The 18,125-nt window shown below is 42.2% G+C and overlaps 1 protein-coding gene across 6 annotated transcripts in view; it reads right to left on the reverse strand.

Annotated features, from left to right (window-relative positions):
• Positions 1-1,506: 1,506 nt before the first annotated feature.
• Positions 1,507-18,125, reverse strand: part of LOC138803460 (coiled-coil domain-containing protein 30-like) — a 103,235-nt gene continuing 86,616 nt past the window's right edge. For all 6 annotated transcript variants that reach the window (XM_069987504.1, XM_069987502.1, XM_069987505.1 and 3 more), the window contains 4 exons: positions 15,985-16,121; positions 13,764-13,878; positions 5,141-5,208; positions 1,507-3,971 (listed from right to left, as the gene is read on the reverse strand). In XM_069987504.1, the coding sequence (XP_069843605.1) occupies positions 3,776-3,971; positions 5,141-5,208; positions 13,764-13,878; positions 15,985-16,121 (516 nt within the window). In that variant the 3' untranslated portion in view covers positions 1,507-3,775. The remainder of the gene's footprint in view (positions 3,972-5,140; positions 5,209-13,763; positions 13,879-15,984; positions 16,122-18,125) is intronic.

Below are 18,125 nucleotides of genomic sequence, written 5' to 3' on the forward strand. Positions count from 1 at the left end.
AGGAAAGCCTGCACGGTTTGCCCAAAGTCGAGGGCCAGTCCACTCGCGTGGCGGTCCTAGAGTTGTAGAACTTAATGCCTTCGGAACCATCACACAAGCCTGCCGCGGCTGAGACCAGCTTTGTTCATTCTCGGCTTGTTAAAACCCTTGCCCAGGAAATGCTCATCCCTTCCTGGAAGTCCTGCGTGCTAGAGTCCCACCCCGCCCCTCCCAGGTACTGAGGCTGGAATTGAGCTCCCCAGTGTTTACCCCTTCAGCGACACCCCAAGCCCTTTTTCGTTTTCCAGGAAAGGTTTAGTGTTTTACCCAGCAGCCTGCAGAGGATTCTCCTGCATGGCTTCCTACATAGCTGGGATGACAGGTTTCATTGGACTGGCCTGTGTCCTACATCCTCCCCCATCTCTTTCACTATGCTAGGAAAGACGCGGGAATTTTAATTTCATTTCTGCCCCAGGCTTCCCAGCTAGAGCTGCAAAAATAATTTTTGTGCTTATCACTCCTGGTTTCCAGACTGAGAAATCCAGTTACTTACATATAAATGCCCCAAAGCATACATCTTGTCTGGCATATGCTTGATTCATCTTGTACCATTTACCCCCAGTTACTGTCTATACTGCCTCTCTGATCATCTGGGGCATTGAGATCATTACTCTCTTTAGGACCTTGATACTGTTATGTCAGTATGAAATATTTTTGAGACGTCGCTCGCTGTGGCCCAGGGTGGCCTCCAACTTTTGTTTCTCCAGCTTCAGCTTCCCAAGTGCTGGGACAACAGGTAGGAGCCATACCCCAGCTTCTTCTTGGAGAAGGTAGATTGCTCTTGATAATTCAGGGCCCAGCTGAGCTGTCACCTCTTGAAAGACAACATTACACCTAAGCAGATGTCATCTACTGAGGTCAGTGGTTTTCTTCATACCACGAACCCCATCCAAAATTAGATGGTCTATCTGTACAGCTCATTCCCTGCCATACATACCCTCCTTTCTAACAGCACAGAAACTATAAATTCTTGTTTTGTTCATAGTTATAGCTGCACTGTGTACAACTGAATAGCACATAATGCATATTCAATAAGTGGATACAATGAAGTGACTAAGGTGACCTTGAGCAAGACTCAGAGTTAGGGTATGCATTTGATATAATAGCTATTACTTTTTGGTGTGTGTACCGGTTTGGGGACTTGAACTCAGGGCCTGAGCTGAAAGCTATCACTTTGAGCCACAGTTCCATTTCTGGCCTCTTGGTAGTTTCATAGACTTCCTGCCCTGGCTGGCTTTCAAACATGATCCCCAGCCTCCAGAGTAGCTAGGATTACCAGTGTCCCGTTAATATAATTCTTCCTAGAGGTCCAAGGAAGCAAGAGTTACATGTAAAAAATAATTTAGAGAATTGTATTTGGACTTAACTTTTTTTCTGGTCATTTCTTCTTTAGTTTTCTTCTCTTCAACTGAAGAAGAGGAGAGAAAGGAAAAGGAAGGGAAAAAAGCAGCAGCAGTCACCTTTCAGTATGTTTCACAGTGTTTAAAATTTTTAATTGATACTGTCCAAAGTTGAAGTTGTGTAATAATACATTCATAAACTGCTAGTGAAAATAACTGATAAGTATTATTAAGTAGTTACTAAGTGCTAAGAACTAAATACATTTTCATTTCAGTTGGTCATCACAACCCTATGGAATAGGTACTATTATTTCCATTTTACAGAGAAATTGAGGCTTGAAGTTGGGTGACTTGTCTGTGGCTATGTTGATTCAACCCCTCTTTTTTTCAAGCCCCAGTCTGGGGCTTGATTTCAGGACCTAGATGCTGTCCTTGAGCTTTTTTGCTCAAGCTAGCATTTGATCACTTGAGTGACAGTTCCACTTCTGATATTTTGGGGTAGTTAATTTGAGATAAGAGTCCTGAGGACTTTCCAGGCTGGCTTTGAAATGCAATCTTCAGATCTCAGTCTCCTTCATTGCTAGGATTATAGGCATAAGTCACTGTCACCTGACTTTTTTTTAAATAGCATTTAAATGCAGAGTCTCATGCTTGCTAGGTAGGTGCTCTACTGCTTGAGTCATACCCTCAGACCTGAAAACTCATTTTTTTGCTGGTTCTTGGGCTTGAACTCAGGGTCTGGGCCATGTGCCTGAGCCTCTCTGGGTTCAAGGCTAGTATGCTACTTGATCCATAGCACCTCTTGCAGATTTTTCTGGATAGCTTATTGGAGATAAGAGTCTCACAGAGTTTCTTGCCTGGGCTGGCTTTGAACTGCAATCTTCAGATCGAAGCCTCCTGAGTAGCTAAGATTATAGGCATGAGCCACTGGCACTGGGGCTGAAAACTAATTTTTATAGTAATATAACAAGTGATATACCAGAACCATATTAATATTTATATCTATTGACCCTATTTTAGATAATCTTGTAAATTTGGCCATAGCCTACTATTAGTGTAATGTAAAAACAGTTTAAGTGCCAATAAATAAGTGAATGGGTAAGTGATTTTTACAATATCAATGTGATAAAATACCATACAGCTACTGAAATATTTTTATGATATAGGTTAATAATCAAAGTGTGAGAATGAATATTCAATATTATAATAACCATTAAAAATATGAATTAGGATACAGAGAAAGGAAGGAATACCTCTGAAATAAATGACTTTCAGACAGTCAGAAATGGTGATCCATGCCTATAATTCTAGCATTCAGGAGGCTAAAGCAAGAACATCTTCAAGGCTGGCCTGGGCTTACATAGCAAGACCATGTCTCAAACAAACAAAGAATATGGGATTATAGGAGGGTTTTTTTCCCTTTAAGTTGGGCATTGTGAAACATGCCTGTAATCCCAGCACTCAGGAGACAAAAGCAGAAATATTTTGAGTTTGAAGCCAGCCTTAGCTCTATAGCAATACCTCAAAAATAAAAAAATTTCATGTAATTATTCTGTGTGTGTGTGTGTGTATGTGTGTGTGTGTGTGTGTGTGTGTGTGTGTGTGTGTGTGTGTGTGTGTGTGTGTGTGTGTGTTACTAGAGCTCAGGGGCTCAAGCTCTTGCTTGGCTTTTTTGCTCAAGACTGCTGCTTTACCATTTGAACTGCACCTCAATTTTTGGCTTTTTGGTAATTCACTGGAGATAAGAGTCTCTTGGAACTGGTACCAATGGCTCACAACTGTAATCCTAGCTATTCAGGAGCCTGAGATCTGAGGATCACACCCCAAAGCCAGCCCAAGCAGGAAAGTATGAGACCTTATCTCCAATTAACCACCAGAAAACCAGAATTGGTGCTGTGGCTCAAAGTGGTAGAGTGCTAGCCCTGAGAGAAAAAGCTCAGGGACAGCGCCCAGGCCCTGAGTTCAAGCCCCACCAAAAAAGAAAAAAAATCTCTTGAATTTCTCTTTCGAGGCTCATTTGAACCACAATCTTTAGAACTAAGCCTCCTGAGTAGCTAGAATTACAGTTATGGGCCACCAGCATCCAACATGATTATACTACTAACTCAAATATAAAGATACCCATGATGCAAGAATATCGTAAATGAACACGGTGTGCTCTGTAAAAAGAAATCTAATTAAGTTATGGAACTAAGTCACTCTATTGATCAATACAAAGCATTTGAGTATATCAAACAAACTTGAGAAATACACTTTTTGAAACTGTTTAATGAATTCATCAGCAATTTCAGACTCCTAGTTGATGTCCATTGGGGATCTACTGAATCACTTCTTCATGTCATATTCTACTTTACCTCCAAGATTTATTTTAGTTAGCAGGTCCGCTCAGGAAAGTTTTAGACACCACTGATGTTTTGATCTTCTTCTATGAGGTGAGTTTCTTTGAAAGAATCCACATTTGTGTATCCAGTTTCAGAATTCTGAAAACATGAAAGAGACTCAAGGGTCTTTTGGATTGCCATTGCAACTTCTGACTTCTGTTTTTCAACTTGAAAGTTTTCAACTGACTCTATAAAACCGGCTCCTGAGAAACTGAAAAAGGTCATGTGTGAGTACATTATATTTGCAGTGTTAGGATTTAATCCAGTGTTGGGATTGAATTTAGGCTTTGTGCATGGTAGACAAAAAGTCTGCCTTTTATGCACTGAGCCTTAAGTTAGTTTTAGGTGCCTTGAAACTTAGTATCGCATGCGTCACAAATTATAATTGGTTCCCAATTTATTTTATTTTATTTTTTTAATTTTTTGTCGGTTGTGGGTCTTGAACTCTGGGCCTGGGCACTGTCCCTGAGCTCCTCAGCTCAAGGTGAACACTCTACTACTTGAGCCACAGCCCCACTTCTGGGTTTCTGGTGGTTAATTGGAGATAAAAATCCCATGGACTGGGCTGGGGAGGTAGCTCAGTGGTAGAGTGCTTGCCTTGCATGCCTGAGGCCCTGGGTTTGATTCCTCAGCACCACATAAACAAAAAGAAAAAAGCCAGAAGTGGCGCTGTGGCTCAAGTGGTAGAGCGCTAGCCTTGAGCTGAAGAGCTGAGGGACAGCACCCAGGCCCAGAGTTCAGGCCCCACGACTGGACCCAAAAAAAAAAAAAAAAATCCCATGGACTTTCTTACCTGGGCTGGCTTGGAACCATGATCCTCAGATCTCAGCCTCCTAAGAAGCTAGGATTACAGGTGTGAGCCACTGGGGCCCCTTGAGGAGATTATATTCTTGGTAGAAATTTAGAATACAGGGAATATGGTATCAGTAGGATTTCTTTTTTTTCTTTTTTTTTTTGGGTCAGGTGTGGGGGCTGAACTCTGGGCCTGGGCGCTGTCCCTCAGCTCTTCAGTTCAAGGCTAGTGCCCTCCCACTTGAGCCACAGCGCCACTTCTGGCTTTTTTTTTTTCTGCTTTTGTGGTGCTGAGGAATTGAACCCAGGGCCTCATGCATGCAAGGCAAGCGCTCTACCACTGAGCCACCTTCCCAGCCCAGATTTTAGCGTCAAAGAAAACAAAATAAAGTCATTTTAAACACATGTCCATGGATTCTTTTCCTTAAGTCAGGATTTTGTGGTATGTGCAGGTAAAGGGATTGTAAGGCAAGTAGGCATTGGGAGCAGGTTCAAATATTAAATGTAGAAATATACCAACGTGTTGTGCTTTTTCAAGCCATTCCAATGACTTTCACACATTCTGATGACTATCTTGACTTTACTAACCTGGAGTTTGGTAAAGACAGTATTTTATTGAATGCTTCAAATGTAGGGATATCGCTAATTGTTGTTTCCTGAAAGGAAAGAAAAGATTAATGTAAAATATTATGATAAGCCATCAATCCTAGAAGGTATGATCTGTAGGTATACATACACAGATATATAAAACTAATACCTGGGGGGGGGGGGAGTGTAGTTGAGGAGGTGAGAGGGAAGGGATGGTAGGGGAAAAACAAAGGAGGAGGCAACAATTCTTTTTATTTTTGGGGGGGTCCGGTCATGGGGCCTGAACTCTGGGCCTGGGCACTGTCCCTTAGCTCTTCAGCTCAAGGCTATTGTGCCTGGGCTAGCTTTGAACTGCAATCCTCAGATCTCAGCCTCCTAGTAGCTAGGATTACAAGCCTGAGCCACCGGCACCTGGCTCAGTTTTGCTGTTTTAACTCAACTGTTTTCACTGTTAATTACTATTCATGGTTCTACATAGATTTTGAGATCTTTTACTAATTGAGTAAAAACTAACATGAAAGTTTTGATGGAGATTGCCCTGAATCTGCATATTTCTTTGTACAGTATGGGAATTTTTAGCAACATTAATTCTTCTAGCCATAATTCTTCAGGCAGTAATCTACTTGTGTCACCTCTGTTTCTTCATTAGAGTTTTTCAGTTTACAGATATTTTTCACTTCCCTAGCTAAATTTTTTACTAGTTATTTATTCCTCAGTTTTTCCTGTGTACTTGATTTCTTTTTTTTTTTTTTTTTTTGGTCCAGTTGTGGGGCCTGAACTCTGGGCCTGAGCACTGTCCCTCAGCTCTTCAGCTCAAGGCTAGTGCCCTACCACTTGAGCCACAGCGCCACTTCCGGCTTTTTCTTTTTGCTTATGTGGTGCTGAGGAATCGAACCCAGGGCCGCAGGCATGCAAGGCAAGCGCTCTACCACTGAGCCAACTTCCCAGCCCCTGTACTTGATTTCTTTTTCAGATAATTCATTGCAGATATAAGAAACCCTATTGTTTCTGTGTATTGATTATGTATCTTTTTGTTGTTGGTGGTGGTGATAGGGCTTGCACTCTGGGACTGGATGCTGTCCCTCAGCTCTTCAGCTCAAGGCTAGCACTCTACCACTTGAGCCACAGCGCCACTTCTGGCTTTTTCTGTTGATGTGATACTGAGGAATCGAACCCAGGGCCTCATACATGCAAGGCAGGCACTCGACCACTGATTTTGTATCTTGCAACTTGGCTGTATTCTTTTTTTGGTTGGTTGTAGGGCTTGAACTCATAGCCTGGCTTTGTCCCTGAGCCACTTTGTGCTCGAGGCTAGTGCTCTACTATTTGAGTTACAGCACCCCTTCTGGCCTTTTCTGAGAAGTTTATTAGAGATAAGAGTCTCTCTGGGCTGGGGATGTGGCTTAGTGGTAGAGTGCTTGCCTAGTATGCATGAAGCCCCGGGTTCATTTCCTCAGTACCACATAAATAGAAAAAGCTGGAAGTGGCATTGTAGCTCAAGTGGTAGAGTGCTAGCCTTAAGCAAAAGAAGCTTAGGGACAGTGCCCAGGCCCTGAGTCCAAGCCCCAGAACTGGCACACACAGGCACACACACACACAAAAGTGTCACTGACTTTCCTGTTCCAGCTAGCTTCAAACTGCTTTCAGATCTTAGCCTCCCAAGTAGCTAGATTTGTAGGCATGAGCCACCAGCACCTGGTGACTGTATTCTCTTATTAGTTCTCTCTCTATATATTTTGGTCAGTCATGGTGCTTGAACTCTGGGCCTGGGCGCTGTCCCTCAGCTCTTCAGCTCAAGGCTAGCACTCTACTACTTGAGCCACAGTGCCACTTCCGGTTTTCTAGTGATTAACTGGAGATAGAGTCTCATGGACTTTCCTGCCTAGGCTGGCTTTGAACCATGATCCACAGATCTCAGCCTCCTGCACCCTGCATCTAACTGTTCTTTGGTGAAGTATTTAGAGTTTTCTACATGGATGATAAAAAATATTATACTATGTGAAAGCATGACCCCATCTGAAAAATAACTATAAAAGCCAAAAAGGCTTGGGGTGTGGCTGTAGTACAGTACCTGCTTAGTTACTTAGGGGTCCTGAGTTCAAATTCTAGTACTAAAGAAATAAACTAAAAAAGCAAAAGGACTGGGTGTATGGCTCAAGTGATTTAGTATTTTCTTCAAGGGCCTGAGTTCAAATCCTGGTACCACCATAAATAGACAATTTTAAGAGAAAAAGGCATGGCATTGGCCATTATTCAACAGCATCATCTTGAGACCAGAGGCATCCAAAAAGTATACATTTAAAAAATGTGAACTTTAGTTTTCATTAAAAATTCTTTTTAAAAATTTTTTGGGGGGGTCTGGTTGTGGGGCCTGAACTCTGGGCCTGGGCGCTGTCCCTCAGCTTGTCAGCTCGAGGCTAGCACTCTACCACTTGAGCCACAGCATCACTTCTGGCTTTTTTTTCCTGCTTATGTGGTGCTGAGGAATCGAACCCAGGGCCTCAGGCATTCAAGGCAAGCGCTCTACCACTGAGTCACCTTCCCAGCCCTCATTAAAAATTCTTATAAATCCACATCCACATTATCACTGATGGCACAACATTTGAAAGTTTCATTGATGTTATGCTCCAGGTTAGGTAGAACATTCTTTCTAGTTGTTGTTGGTCATGGGTCTTGAACTCTGGACCTGGGTGCTGTACTTCAGCTCTTCAGCTCAAGGCTAGTGCTCTACCACTTGAGCCACAGCACCACTTCCAGTTTTCTGAGTGGTTGTTTTCTTGTTGACCAAGTTCCAAGATGGTTGAAGTTATCACGTGGTGAAGAGAGGAAACAAATATGTGTGTCTTGTATTAAATGTTTGTTTCCTCCTTTTCCTTACATATATTTGGTTAAGTCATATTCTCTGAACATCTATAAAATATTTGGCAGGATGAGTGTATGTTTGAGTCCACCCTGAACTACACAGCAGGCTCCAGCATCCTCGAAGTACATAATGGCCTGCCCTTGGAAGAAAAGAAGAAGAAGAAGAAGAAGAAGAAGAAGAAGAAGAAGAAGAAGAAGAAGAAGAAGAAGGAGAAGAAGGAGAAGAAGGGGAGGAAGGGGAGGAAGGGGAGGAAGGGGAGGAAGGGGAGGAAGGGGAGGAAGGGGAGGAAGGGGAGGAAGGGGAGGAAGGGGAGGAAGGGGAAGAAGGGGAAGAAGAGGAAGAAGAAGAAGAAGAAGAAGAAGAAGAAGAAGAAGAAGAAGAAGAAGAAGAAGAAGAGGAAGAGGAAGAGGAAGAGGAAGAGGAAGAGGAAGAAGAAGAAGAAGAAGAAGAAGAAGAAGAAGAAGAAGAAGAAGAAGAAGAAGAAGAAGAAGAAGAGGAAGAGGAAGAGGAAGAAGAGGAAGAGGAAGAAGAGGAAGAGGAAGAAGAGGAAGAGGAAGAAGAGGAAGAAGAAGAAGAAGAAGAAGAAGAAGAAGAAGAAGAAGAAGAAGAAGAAGAGGAAGAGGAAGAGGAAGAAGAGGAAGAAGAAGAAGAAGAAGAAAAGAAGAAGAAGAAGAAGAAGAAGAAGAAGAGGAAGAAGAGGAAGAAGAGGAAGAAAAGAAGAAGAAGAAGAAGAGGAAGAAGAAGAAGAAGAGGGAGGAGGAGGAGGAGGAGGAGGAGGAGGAGGAGGAAGAGGAAGAGGAAGAGGAAGAAGAAAGAAGAAGAGGAAGAGGAAGAGGAAGAGGAAGAAGAAGAAGAAGAAGAAGAAGAAGAAGAAGAAGAAGAAGAAGAAGAAGAAGAAGAAGAAGAAGAAGAGGAGGAGGAGGAGGAGGAGGAGGAGGAGGAGGAGGAGGAGGAGGAGGAGGAGGAGGAGGAGGAGGAGGAGGAGGAGGAGGAGGAGGAAACTGTATGTGCTTGGAGAAAACAGCTATCATTACTAAGTACCAACAGTTTACCAAAGAAATTTATGTGCATGATTCTCCTTATCTCTAACAACCATTGTTAAAAACTATTTTGTAGCCGGGCACTGGGGCTCACACCTGTAATCCTACCTACTCAGGAGGCTGAGATTTTAGGATTGTGGTTCAAAGCCAGCCCAAGCAGGAAAGTCTGTGAGACTCTTATCTCTAATAAACCACCAGAAAACCAGAAGTGGCACTGTGGCTCAAATGGTATAGTACTCTCCTTGAGCTGAAGAACTTAGGGATAGTGTCCAGACTCAGAGTTTAAGCCCCACAACCAAAACCAAAACTATTTTGTAATAAGTTTAAGGAGATATAGTTTAAGTAACACATAAACTACCCATTTTAAGTTCACATACAATGGCTTTAGGGCATTGGTAGAATTGTATAACTGTCATCCTAGTCAATTTTAGAACACTGTCATTATATCTTATAACTCCACACCCTTTAACTACATTAACTTACCCTCAAACCACAGCCCAGGAAAAACAATAATTTACTTTCTGCATCTACAGAGTAGTCTACGCTAGACAGTTTCTATCAATAGAATCATACACAGTCTTTTGTTACTGGCTTCTTGCACTTGATATAATATATAGTGCCAGTCCTGAGGTTTGAACTCAGGGACTGAGCACTGTATATGAGCTTTTGTGCTCAAGACTAGTGTTCTACCACTTGAGCCACAGCTCCACTTCTGACTTTTTGGTGGTTATTTGGAGATAAGAGTCTCAGGGACTTTCCTGTCCTGACTAGTTTTGAACCATATTCCTCAGATTTCAGCCTCCTGAGTAACTAGAATTAGAGGTAAGAGCCATTGGCAACTGGTTTCAATTGGTATATATATATATATATACATATATATATTATCATCCATGCCTCAGCTAAATCAATACTTCATTCTTTTTTATGATAAAATCATAATTCCATTTCTGTAGTCTCTATCTATCTAAATTCATTAGTTGTAGACATTTGGGTTGCTTATTCCTCTTGGCTACTGTTACTTATGTTGTTATGAACATTTCACTTTTTATGTGAAGTAACCATCTTTTAAAAGTCATTACTTCAGGGCTGGGAAGGTGGCTCAGTGGTAGAGCGCTTGCCTTGCATGCCTGAGGCCTTGGGTTCGATTCCTTAGCACCACATAAGCAAAAAGAAAAAAGCCGAAGTGGTGCTGTGGCTCAAGTGGTAGAGTGCTAGCCTTGAGCTGAAGAGCTGAGGGACAGCACCCAGGCCCAGAGTTCAGGCCCCACGACTGGACCGCTCCCTACCCCCAAAAAAGTCATTACTTCATTTTTCAGAAAAGACAATTGGCCTTCATACAGCTGATAAAATGCTGAGATAGAATTTGACACATAGGATAAAATGAGAAAAATCTATCAAGGACATCAAGTCATAATATTTTTTGTTGGTTATGAAGCTTGAACTCAGGGCCTGGGTGCTGGCCCTGAGCTTTTTCATTCAAGGCTAGCACTCTACTGTTTGAGCCATAGCATCACTTCTGGTTTTCTGGTGATTATTTAGAGATAAGGGTCTCACAGACTTTCCTTCCTGGGATGGCTTTGAACTGTGATCCTCAGATCTCAGCTTCCTGCATCACTAGGATTACAGGCATGAGCCACGGGTATCCAGCAGCCAAGTCAAATTTTAAGTGGGAAGAATTCAGAAACAAGTCTGTGAAAGAGACATTATTTAAGTTGAGTTTTAAGGGACAGTAGGAGTGAGCTAAGAGAAATTCTAGGGGAAGGAAGAATTGGGAGAGGCCCTGTCCCTGAGCTCTTTTGCTCAAGGATAGCACTCTACCATTTTGAGCCACAGGCACTGTGGTTAACTGGAGCACAGATTTTTCTGTCTGAACTGCCTTGAACTGCGAGCCTCAAATCTCAACCTACTAGCCCCTGAGCATCTGGCATGAGCCACCAATGCCAGGCCACATTTTTTTCTAAACCCTACTCTGACTGCAGATTATAAGATTGAATTGGAGGATCTTTTTTCCTTTCTTTTTTTTTTTTTTTTTGCCAGTCATGGGGCCTGAACTCTGGGCCTGGGCACTGTCCCTCAGCTATTCAGCTCAAGGCTAGTGTTCTACCACTTGAGCCTCAGCTCCACTTCCGGCTTTTTCTGCTTATGTGGTGCTGAGGAATCGAACCCAGGGCCTCATGCATGCAAGGCGAGCACTCTACCCTGAGCCACCTTCCCAGCCCTGAATTGGAGGATCTTTAAGATTCTAAATTTAGTTTGGGAGTCTGGTGCTGGTGGCTTATGCTTGTAATCTTAGTTAACCATGGGGCAGAGATCTGAGGATCATTGTTCAAAGCCAGCTATGCAAGAAAGTCTGTGAGATTCCTATTTCCAATTAGCCACCAAATGAAAGCTAGAAGTAGAGCTATGGCTCAAGTGATAGAGTGCTAACCTTGAGCAAAATAAGCCTCAGAGACAGCCCCAGGCCCTGGGTTCAAGCCCTAGGAACAGCAAAAAAAAAAATGGAGTTGTTTATCTCAATAAGTTTTAAGATGTTACAAGTTATGTATTTTTTCTAGTTTTTTTTAAAAGACAGAATCTTACTATGTAGACCAAGTTGGCCTCAAACTGTCAATACTCCTGCCTCTAAATTCTAAGCATACATCACCATATCCAGCTAGTTAGTATTTGTGACATGCAGAATTCTGAGTTTGATATACTACAGTTGTGATTAGTATGACATTTCTTATCTTCATTTGAAGGTAACATTGTGGATCTCGTAGCTATTGGTCCTAGCATATACTCCATTAAGTCTTCTACTAAAGCTTGTGATTCTATGGAACTTATGTATGTGTGGGCTGGGAAGGTGGCTCAGTGGTGGAGCACTTGCCTTGCATGCATGAGGCCCTGGGTTTGACTCCTCAGAAAAAAGAAAAAAGCCGAAAGTGGCGCTGTGGCTCAAGTGGTAGAGCTCTAGCCTTGAGCTGAAGAGCTGAGGGACAGCACCCAGGCCCAGAGTTCAGGCCCCATGACTGGACCACTCCCCCCCCCGCTCCCCAAAAAACTAACTTATATATGTGTGTTTGTCCTCTGTTGGAATGAAAGCGTATAGACACAGGGAGTCTCCTTTGTATTTCTAGGTGCTAGGCTAGTTCTTGGGATCAATGTTTGCCAAATGAATGATTGAGTAAATGGGTGGATGGTGAATGATTAGACAATGAAGAACTATGCCTCAATCAGAAAGAATGACATTGTGCCATTTGCTAGGAAATGAAAAGACTTGGAAAAAATTATATTAAGTGAAGTAAGCCAGGCCCAAAGAGACATAGGTCCCATGGTTTCCCTTATTTGCAATAACTAGTATATGTCTGAGACAAGCAGAAATGGTCAGATAAGTTGATGTTAGGCAAAATGAACCCCAAGATAAGGACTCAATGGTTTTTCTTTCTTGCTATTGTTTCTAACATATTTATAAGATGATTTCTTTGTTGCTTTGTATGTCCCTCCCCCACGGTCTAACCCCTGTTTTCACTGTATTTGATGTCGGTGTAATTTGGGGAGGGGAAGGGAAAAAACAAATTGTTTAAATAGGAATACAGGTGGACCCATTGCAACAATGAGCTGTATTAAGACCTTATGTTGAACTTTGGTGGGGGGCAGGGGACGAGGGAGATGGGAGGGCAGGGATGGGAAGGGGAAACAAAGGAGGAGGCAACAATGCTTGATAAAAAATGTACTCATTACCTTGCTCGTGTAATTGTAACCCCTCTGTATGGTATTTTCACACAAAAAAAAACAATATAGTAACCCAAAAATAACAAAAAAAGAACAGTTGTAGTTCATACAAAGTTGAACTATTAGAAAACAGGTCATATAATCTGGCAGTTCTACTTTTGATGAAATCTGCAAAGCAACTTGTATATCATGGAAATAATTACCTTTCTGAGAACAAACTAGAAGCAGGCCTTACAAGCAATAGTGTCTGACAGGGAGGATCTACTGTAAGGTGTCTATGGATGGAATACCCTACAGGTGACACAGACCAGGCAAGGAAGAAGCAGCCTTTACCCTGCATTCAGAACATAATTCTGCTTACTGAAGCCCCTCTTTCTGACTTGCTCACCAGCCAGACTCTGGACCTTGTTTGAACCTGTACTATTTTCTGCATCTCCCTGTACTTGGCTACCTGTCTGAATGTTTGGAATATAATTGTTCTTCTCTGACTCAGATGCTCTCTTTAGTTTTGACTCATTAGCAGACTAGACTAGCTTCTCTTTGCTTCTCTGAACTTCAAATTTGCTGAGGCTTTCTTTCCAAATGGGGCTTGAATGACATGTCATAAACAGGATTGTTGAGACTGAGGCATATATGTGAAAATGTTTAACAGCCATTCATTGTTTATTGAGTACCTATCCACAGGTACAGTGATGTACGAGCTATATAGTTCTTGTCCACCTGGGTGTCACGGATGAGTTAATGAGATAGAGAAGAAAAAAGGCAATGACAACAGAGTGGGCTAAGAAGCTTGGAGGCACAAATTGTGTTGGGATCACACAGCAGGGGAGTGATTAATAAAAGCTGACCCAGAGAAGTACAAAGCAGGGGCATACTCCATCTCATTGCAAGGCTGAGAGCAGGGCTACAGCTACATGGAAATAAACAGAAAAGAGAGCATGGCAAATTTAGCAAGTCAGCTTCAGATTAGCTGAGATCTGAGGATCATGGTTAGATGTACCTATCTTACCTCTCCTCTACGAATCTGGATGTTCCTTATAATACGCTCTAAGAGGCCAACTTGCTGCATTAGCCGGAGACAATTTTCCTGCAGTTGCTTATTTTCTTTATCCAGGAAAAATGCCCTAAGAATAGAATAAGTGAGAAGTGTAACTAAATACACATGCATGCTAAATACACACTCCACTGAGGCCCACACTCCAATAATTAGACATTTCTGTACCATTATTAAAAACCCTAAGCCTTGTCCAATTTCCTACTAACTCTGGGTCTTAAGAAAACTGCTTAACTGGGCCAGGCACCAGTGGCTCACACTTGTAATCCTCGCTACTCAGGAGGCTGAGATCTGAGGATCATGATTCAAAGCCAGCCCAGGCAGGAAAGTCCGTGAGACTCTTGTCTACAATTAACCACCAGAAAACTGGAAGTGGTGCTGTGGCTCAAGTGATAGAGTGCTGGCCTTGAGCTGAAGAGCTGAGGGATAGTGCCCAGGCCCAGAGTTCAAGCCCCACAATCGACAAAAAAACAGAAACAAAAACCCCCCAAAAAACCTTGTGATATAAGCACTGTTATAAAGCCTGTTTTATAGTTGAAGATACAGGCTCATAGAGGAGGAAGTAACATGTTCAAGAACATAAATAATTCTGTGAGTTAGCCACTGGTGGTTCATGCATGTAAGCAGAACTACTTAGGAGGCTGAGATCTAAGAATTGTGGTAGCCTATAAAACTCTTATCTCCAATTAACCAGCAAAACGTGGGAAGCAGAGGTATGGCTAAAGTTGTAGAACACCAGCCTGGAGGAGGAGTTCAAGCCCCAGAGTTCAAGTGCGCGCGCACGCACACGCACGCACGCACGCACACACGCACGCACGCACGCACGCACACAGAGCTGCTTCTTAGCCACCAGGCCTCCCAACCATGATGGGCTGAAATATCGGAAAACAATGAGCCCAAATGAATTTCCTTCGCCTTGAAAAATGAACATAAAAATAGAAATTTATAAAACTGCTATGCCAAACCAGATCTTTTAAGATTTCTGAGCCTGTTTTTTTTCTACTTCTTCTTGGTACTGAAGGTTGAACCAGGGCTTCATGAAGGCTAGACAAGAACTCTACTCTGAACCCCAGACCCATCCCTAAGCTTTAGTTCTTAACCACCTATTCAAGGCCACAGTTTATTTGGAAGGTATGACATTAATTTGGATAAGGGATTTGTGTTTGAGTTCTGGTCCTGCCACAAAACTGTCAACTGCTAATTATACTAATTGTATGATCCTGAGCAAATTACAGATCTGAACCTTAGATTCCTCATCCACAAAGTGACCATCAGAAACTATGACACCATTTGAGAAAGGCAGTGTTTGATGTGGGATATATAAAAAAGGAAAAGTAAACAGCAAGTGAAAAAGAGAGACTTTCTAGGTATGGCCAGAGGAGAATGTGTCCAGAGTAGCCAACAGGTATCACATTGTGGTCTGGGACTAGGTTGCTGAGATGACGTGCTACTTGGCCACTAACCAGACTGAGTCAGTGGTCAGCTTCCCTATTCTTTTTGGATCTTTGGCTTCCTTACCCATAAACTAAGGCTAGTCATAGTTGCTACCTCTTGAGGCTGGTGTCAGGATGAAATGAATAGAGAGAACAGCCCACAATGGTGCCTAGTACTTAAGTGCTCAAATAATGTTGGTCCTTATCCTCATTGTTGGTGACGCTATCTGTTAACATCAACCTAGTCTCTTTGTCCTTATTCTCTTCTAGGAAACGTCAGTTATAATCAAAGTTTCATATGGAACAAAGACTGCTCAGTATCTAAATTCTTATCTGCTTTGAATGCTTCTCTTTAAAAATTAACGTAATGAAATCCTGCGGGGGTCTCATGAATGTAAGCGACGTCTGTGAACTTTATTCTTGGTCTACGTTGATTCCTCAGATAGCAAATGATGAAGTGGGGTGATAACACGTAGAGGAAGTGACTGGCCAGATAGAATGTGCACAGCTGGGGCCTTAGCGAGGAAACAGGGCTACGACAGAGATTATCTGCATGGCTTGCTGCCTCCCTCCAATGCCACCTTTCACCACTTGCATGATCTTCATGAAACCACAGATAGCAAGAACAGCAGCCATAAAGACAGACCACAGATCAAAAGGACAGACTCTGGAACCATTTTTTTGTGGACAGAGAAGCATCCTTTTGGTGGAGTTCATTGGCTCCCAGGCAGGACTGCACCTACTTGTTCTGGGTTGAAGAGATTATGGATTTGTTGCTGAGGATCAGTTCTTCTTGATTTGTGACTTGTTCCAGGAGCTTCCTTTTTTCTAGAAGCAGAGTATCATTCTGGGCCATGATCTGGCCCTGGAATGCCTTTTCCTAGGAAATGACACAAAAAGAGAACGAATTATACACTTAGGACCCTCAGCTTATTTCTAAACTCTTACAGTAATATTCTTTACTCTCACTTTCATGTCCTCTAATCTGTTTGCACCTTTTATGGACACTGTAATTCTTTATGAATGCCCAGATTTGTTGCACTGTGACATTAAAAGCTCTCACACTACTGGGCACCAGTGGCTCACACCTGTTATCCTAGCTACTCAGGAAGCTGATATCTAAGTGTTGTGGTTCAAAACCATCCTGGGCAGGAAAGTCCATGAGACTCATCTCCAATTAACCACCAGAAAGCCAGAAATGGCGCTGTGGCTCAAAGTGGTAGAGCACTAGCCTTGAGCAAAAGAGCGCAGGGACAATGCCCAGGCCCTGAGTTCAAGCCCCATGACTGACAAAGCAACAACACAACAACAACAATAAGCTCTCACATCAGTCTTTTCTAGGTTTAGCATTACTAATTCTGCTAATATTTTATTTTGTGAACTCTACATTCACCAGTTAATATCTTTCTCTCTCCTCTTTCCTCTCTCTCTCTATATATATCAAGGAGAAAAAAGATCTATGAAAACTTTATCTGTACCATCTTAGCGAAGCTATGTTTTAATCCTCATAAAAGCCTGGTATGTGAAGTGGAAATTGTTTTGTTTTGTTTTTTCCTTTTTGCAGAGGAGGAAATATACAGAGACTTGTCTAAGAACACAAGACTATGTCTCAGGGCTAGAATTTGAATCCAAGTTGGCTAATTGAAAAGCCCAGAAACCTTTCAGTGTCAGCAAGCAAAAACATCAAATCTCTTCCTTAGCGTCTGGATATTTTCAGTCTTCAGTATATTTCCTAGAGATCTGTGATGCTTTCAGTCAATGCACTGGTTTCCTTGGGCTGGTGTATAAATTACTACAAAGTGATTTGAAACAACAGAAACATAGTTCTAGGAGCTAGAAATCTAAAATGAAGCAGTTGTCAAGATTAGTTTTTTTCCCCCGTGGGGGCTCAGGAGGAGGTTTTACCCCTCTTTTGACATTGAAGAATTGAACCCAGGGTCTTATGTACATTCAGCAAGTACTCCCCTGCTGAGCTATTTCCTCAGAGGGAGATTCTGTTCCAAGCCTGTCTTGTAGTGCTTCGTGGTTGCCAGCTATCCTCATATCCCGTAGCTTTACTTCATCATTCTAATCTCTGCCTCCATCAGCACAAAGTATTCTTCCTTGTGTTTGTCTGTGTCTTCGTCTCTTTTTATAAAGACACCAGGATGTCCTTGTTTTAAATAATTCCATCTGCAAAGATCCTATTTCCAAACAAAGCCACATTTTGAGGTGCTGGGTGAACATGAATTTTGGGGGATATAGAAGAAAGGAAATGTACTTACTAAAAGCAAGAGATTGATCTTGCACGTAAGCCTAGAGGCAAACGATAGGTGATACAAGAAAGAATTGGTAGTGCAAAGATAGATTGATATTCCTAGTGGACCTATGAACCAGGCTGCTATTTTTTTCTGTATACTTGTCTGGTGCTTAAACATCCAAGCTGGATCTGACTACTTAGAAGGTTGATAAATCCAATTTATTTTCCTCTCTCACTAGAGTTTAGAATATCCAGAGGTTTTTGTTTGTTTGTTTTGATGCTAGTACTGGGGTTTGAATCCAGGTCTCACAATCTTGCATGGCCTTCTTGCTTTTAGTAAGTGTTCTACTACTTGAGCCGTGCCTTCAGTCTAACATTTTACTGGTCCATTGAAGAATGCAATCTTGGTGAGTAATCTGTCACTGTCTTTAAATATCTTACTGTGTGTAGTCTAGACTTCTAGACCTGCAATCCCATGATAGTGGGTGGAATGTCTGCCATTATATTCATCTACTGGCAGCCTTGGCATATAGAGAGGGGAAATAAGACAATTCTTAGGTGTAAAGCATGAGTATTTTAGGAGAGAGGACAATTTTCAAAATTCTGTGAGGGCTAGAAATCCCATCAAGGAGGAATATTATAAAG

The sequence above is a fragment of the Dipodomys merriami genome, unplaced genomic scaffold (assembly GCF_024711535.1).
Source record: "Dipodomys merriami isolate MVZ:Mamm:240054 unplaced genomic scaffold, mDipMer1.0.p SCAF_34, whole genome shotgun sequence".
Classification (NCBI taxonomy): domain Eukaryota; kingdom Metazoa; phylum Chordata; class Mammalia; order Rodentia; family Heteromyidae; genus Dipodomys; species Dipodomys merriami.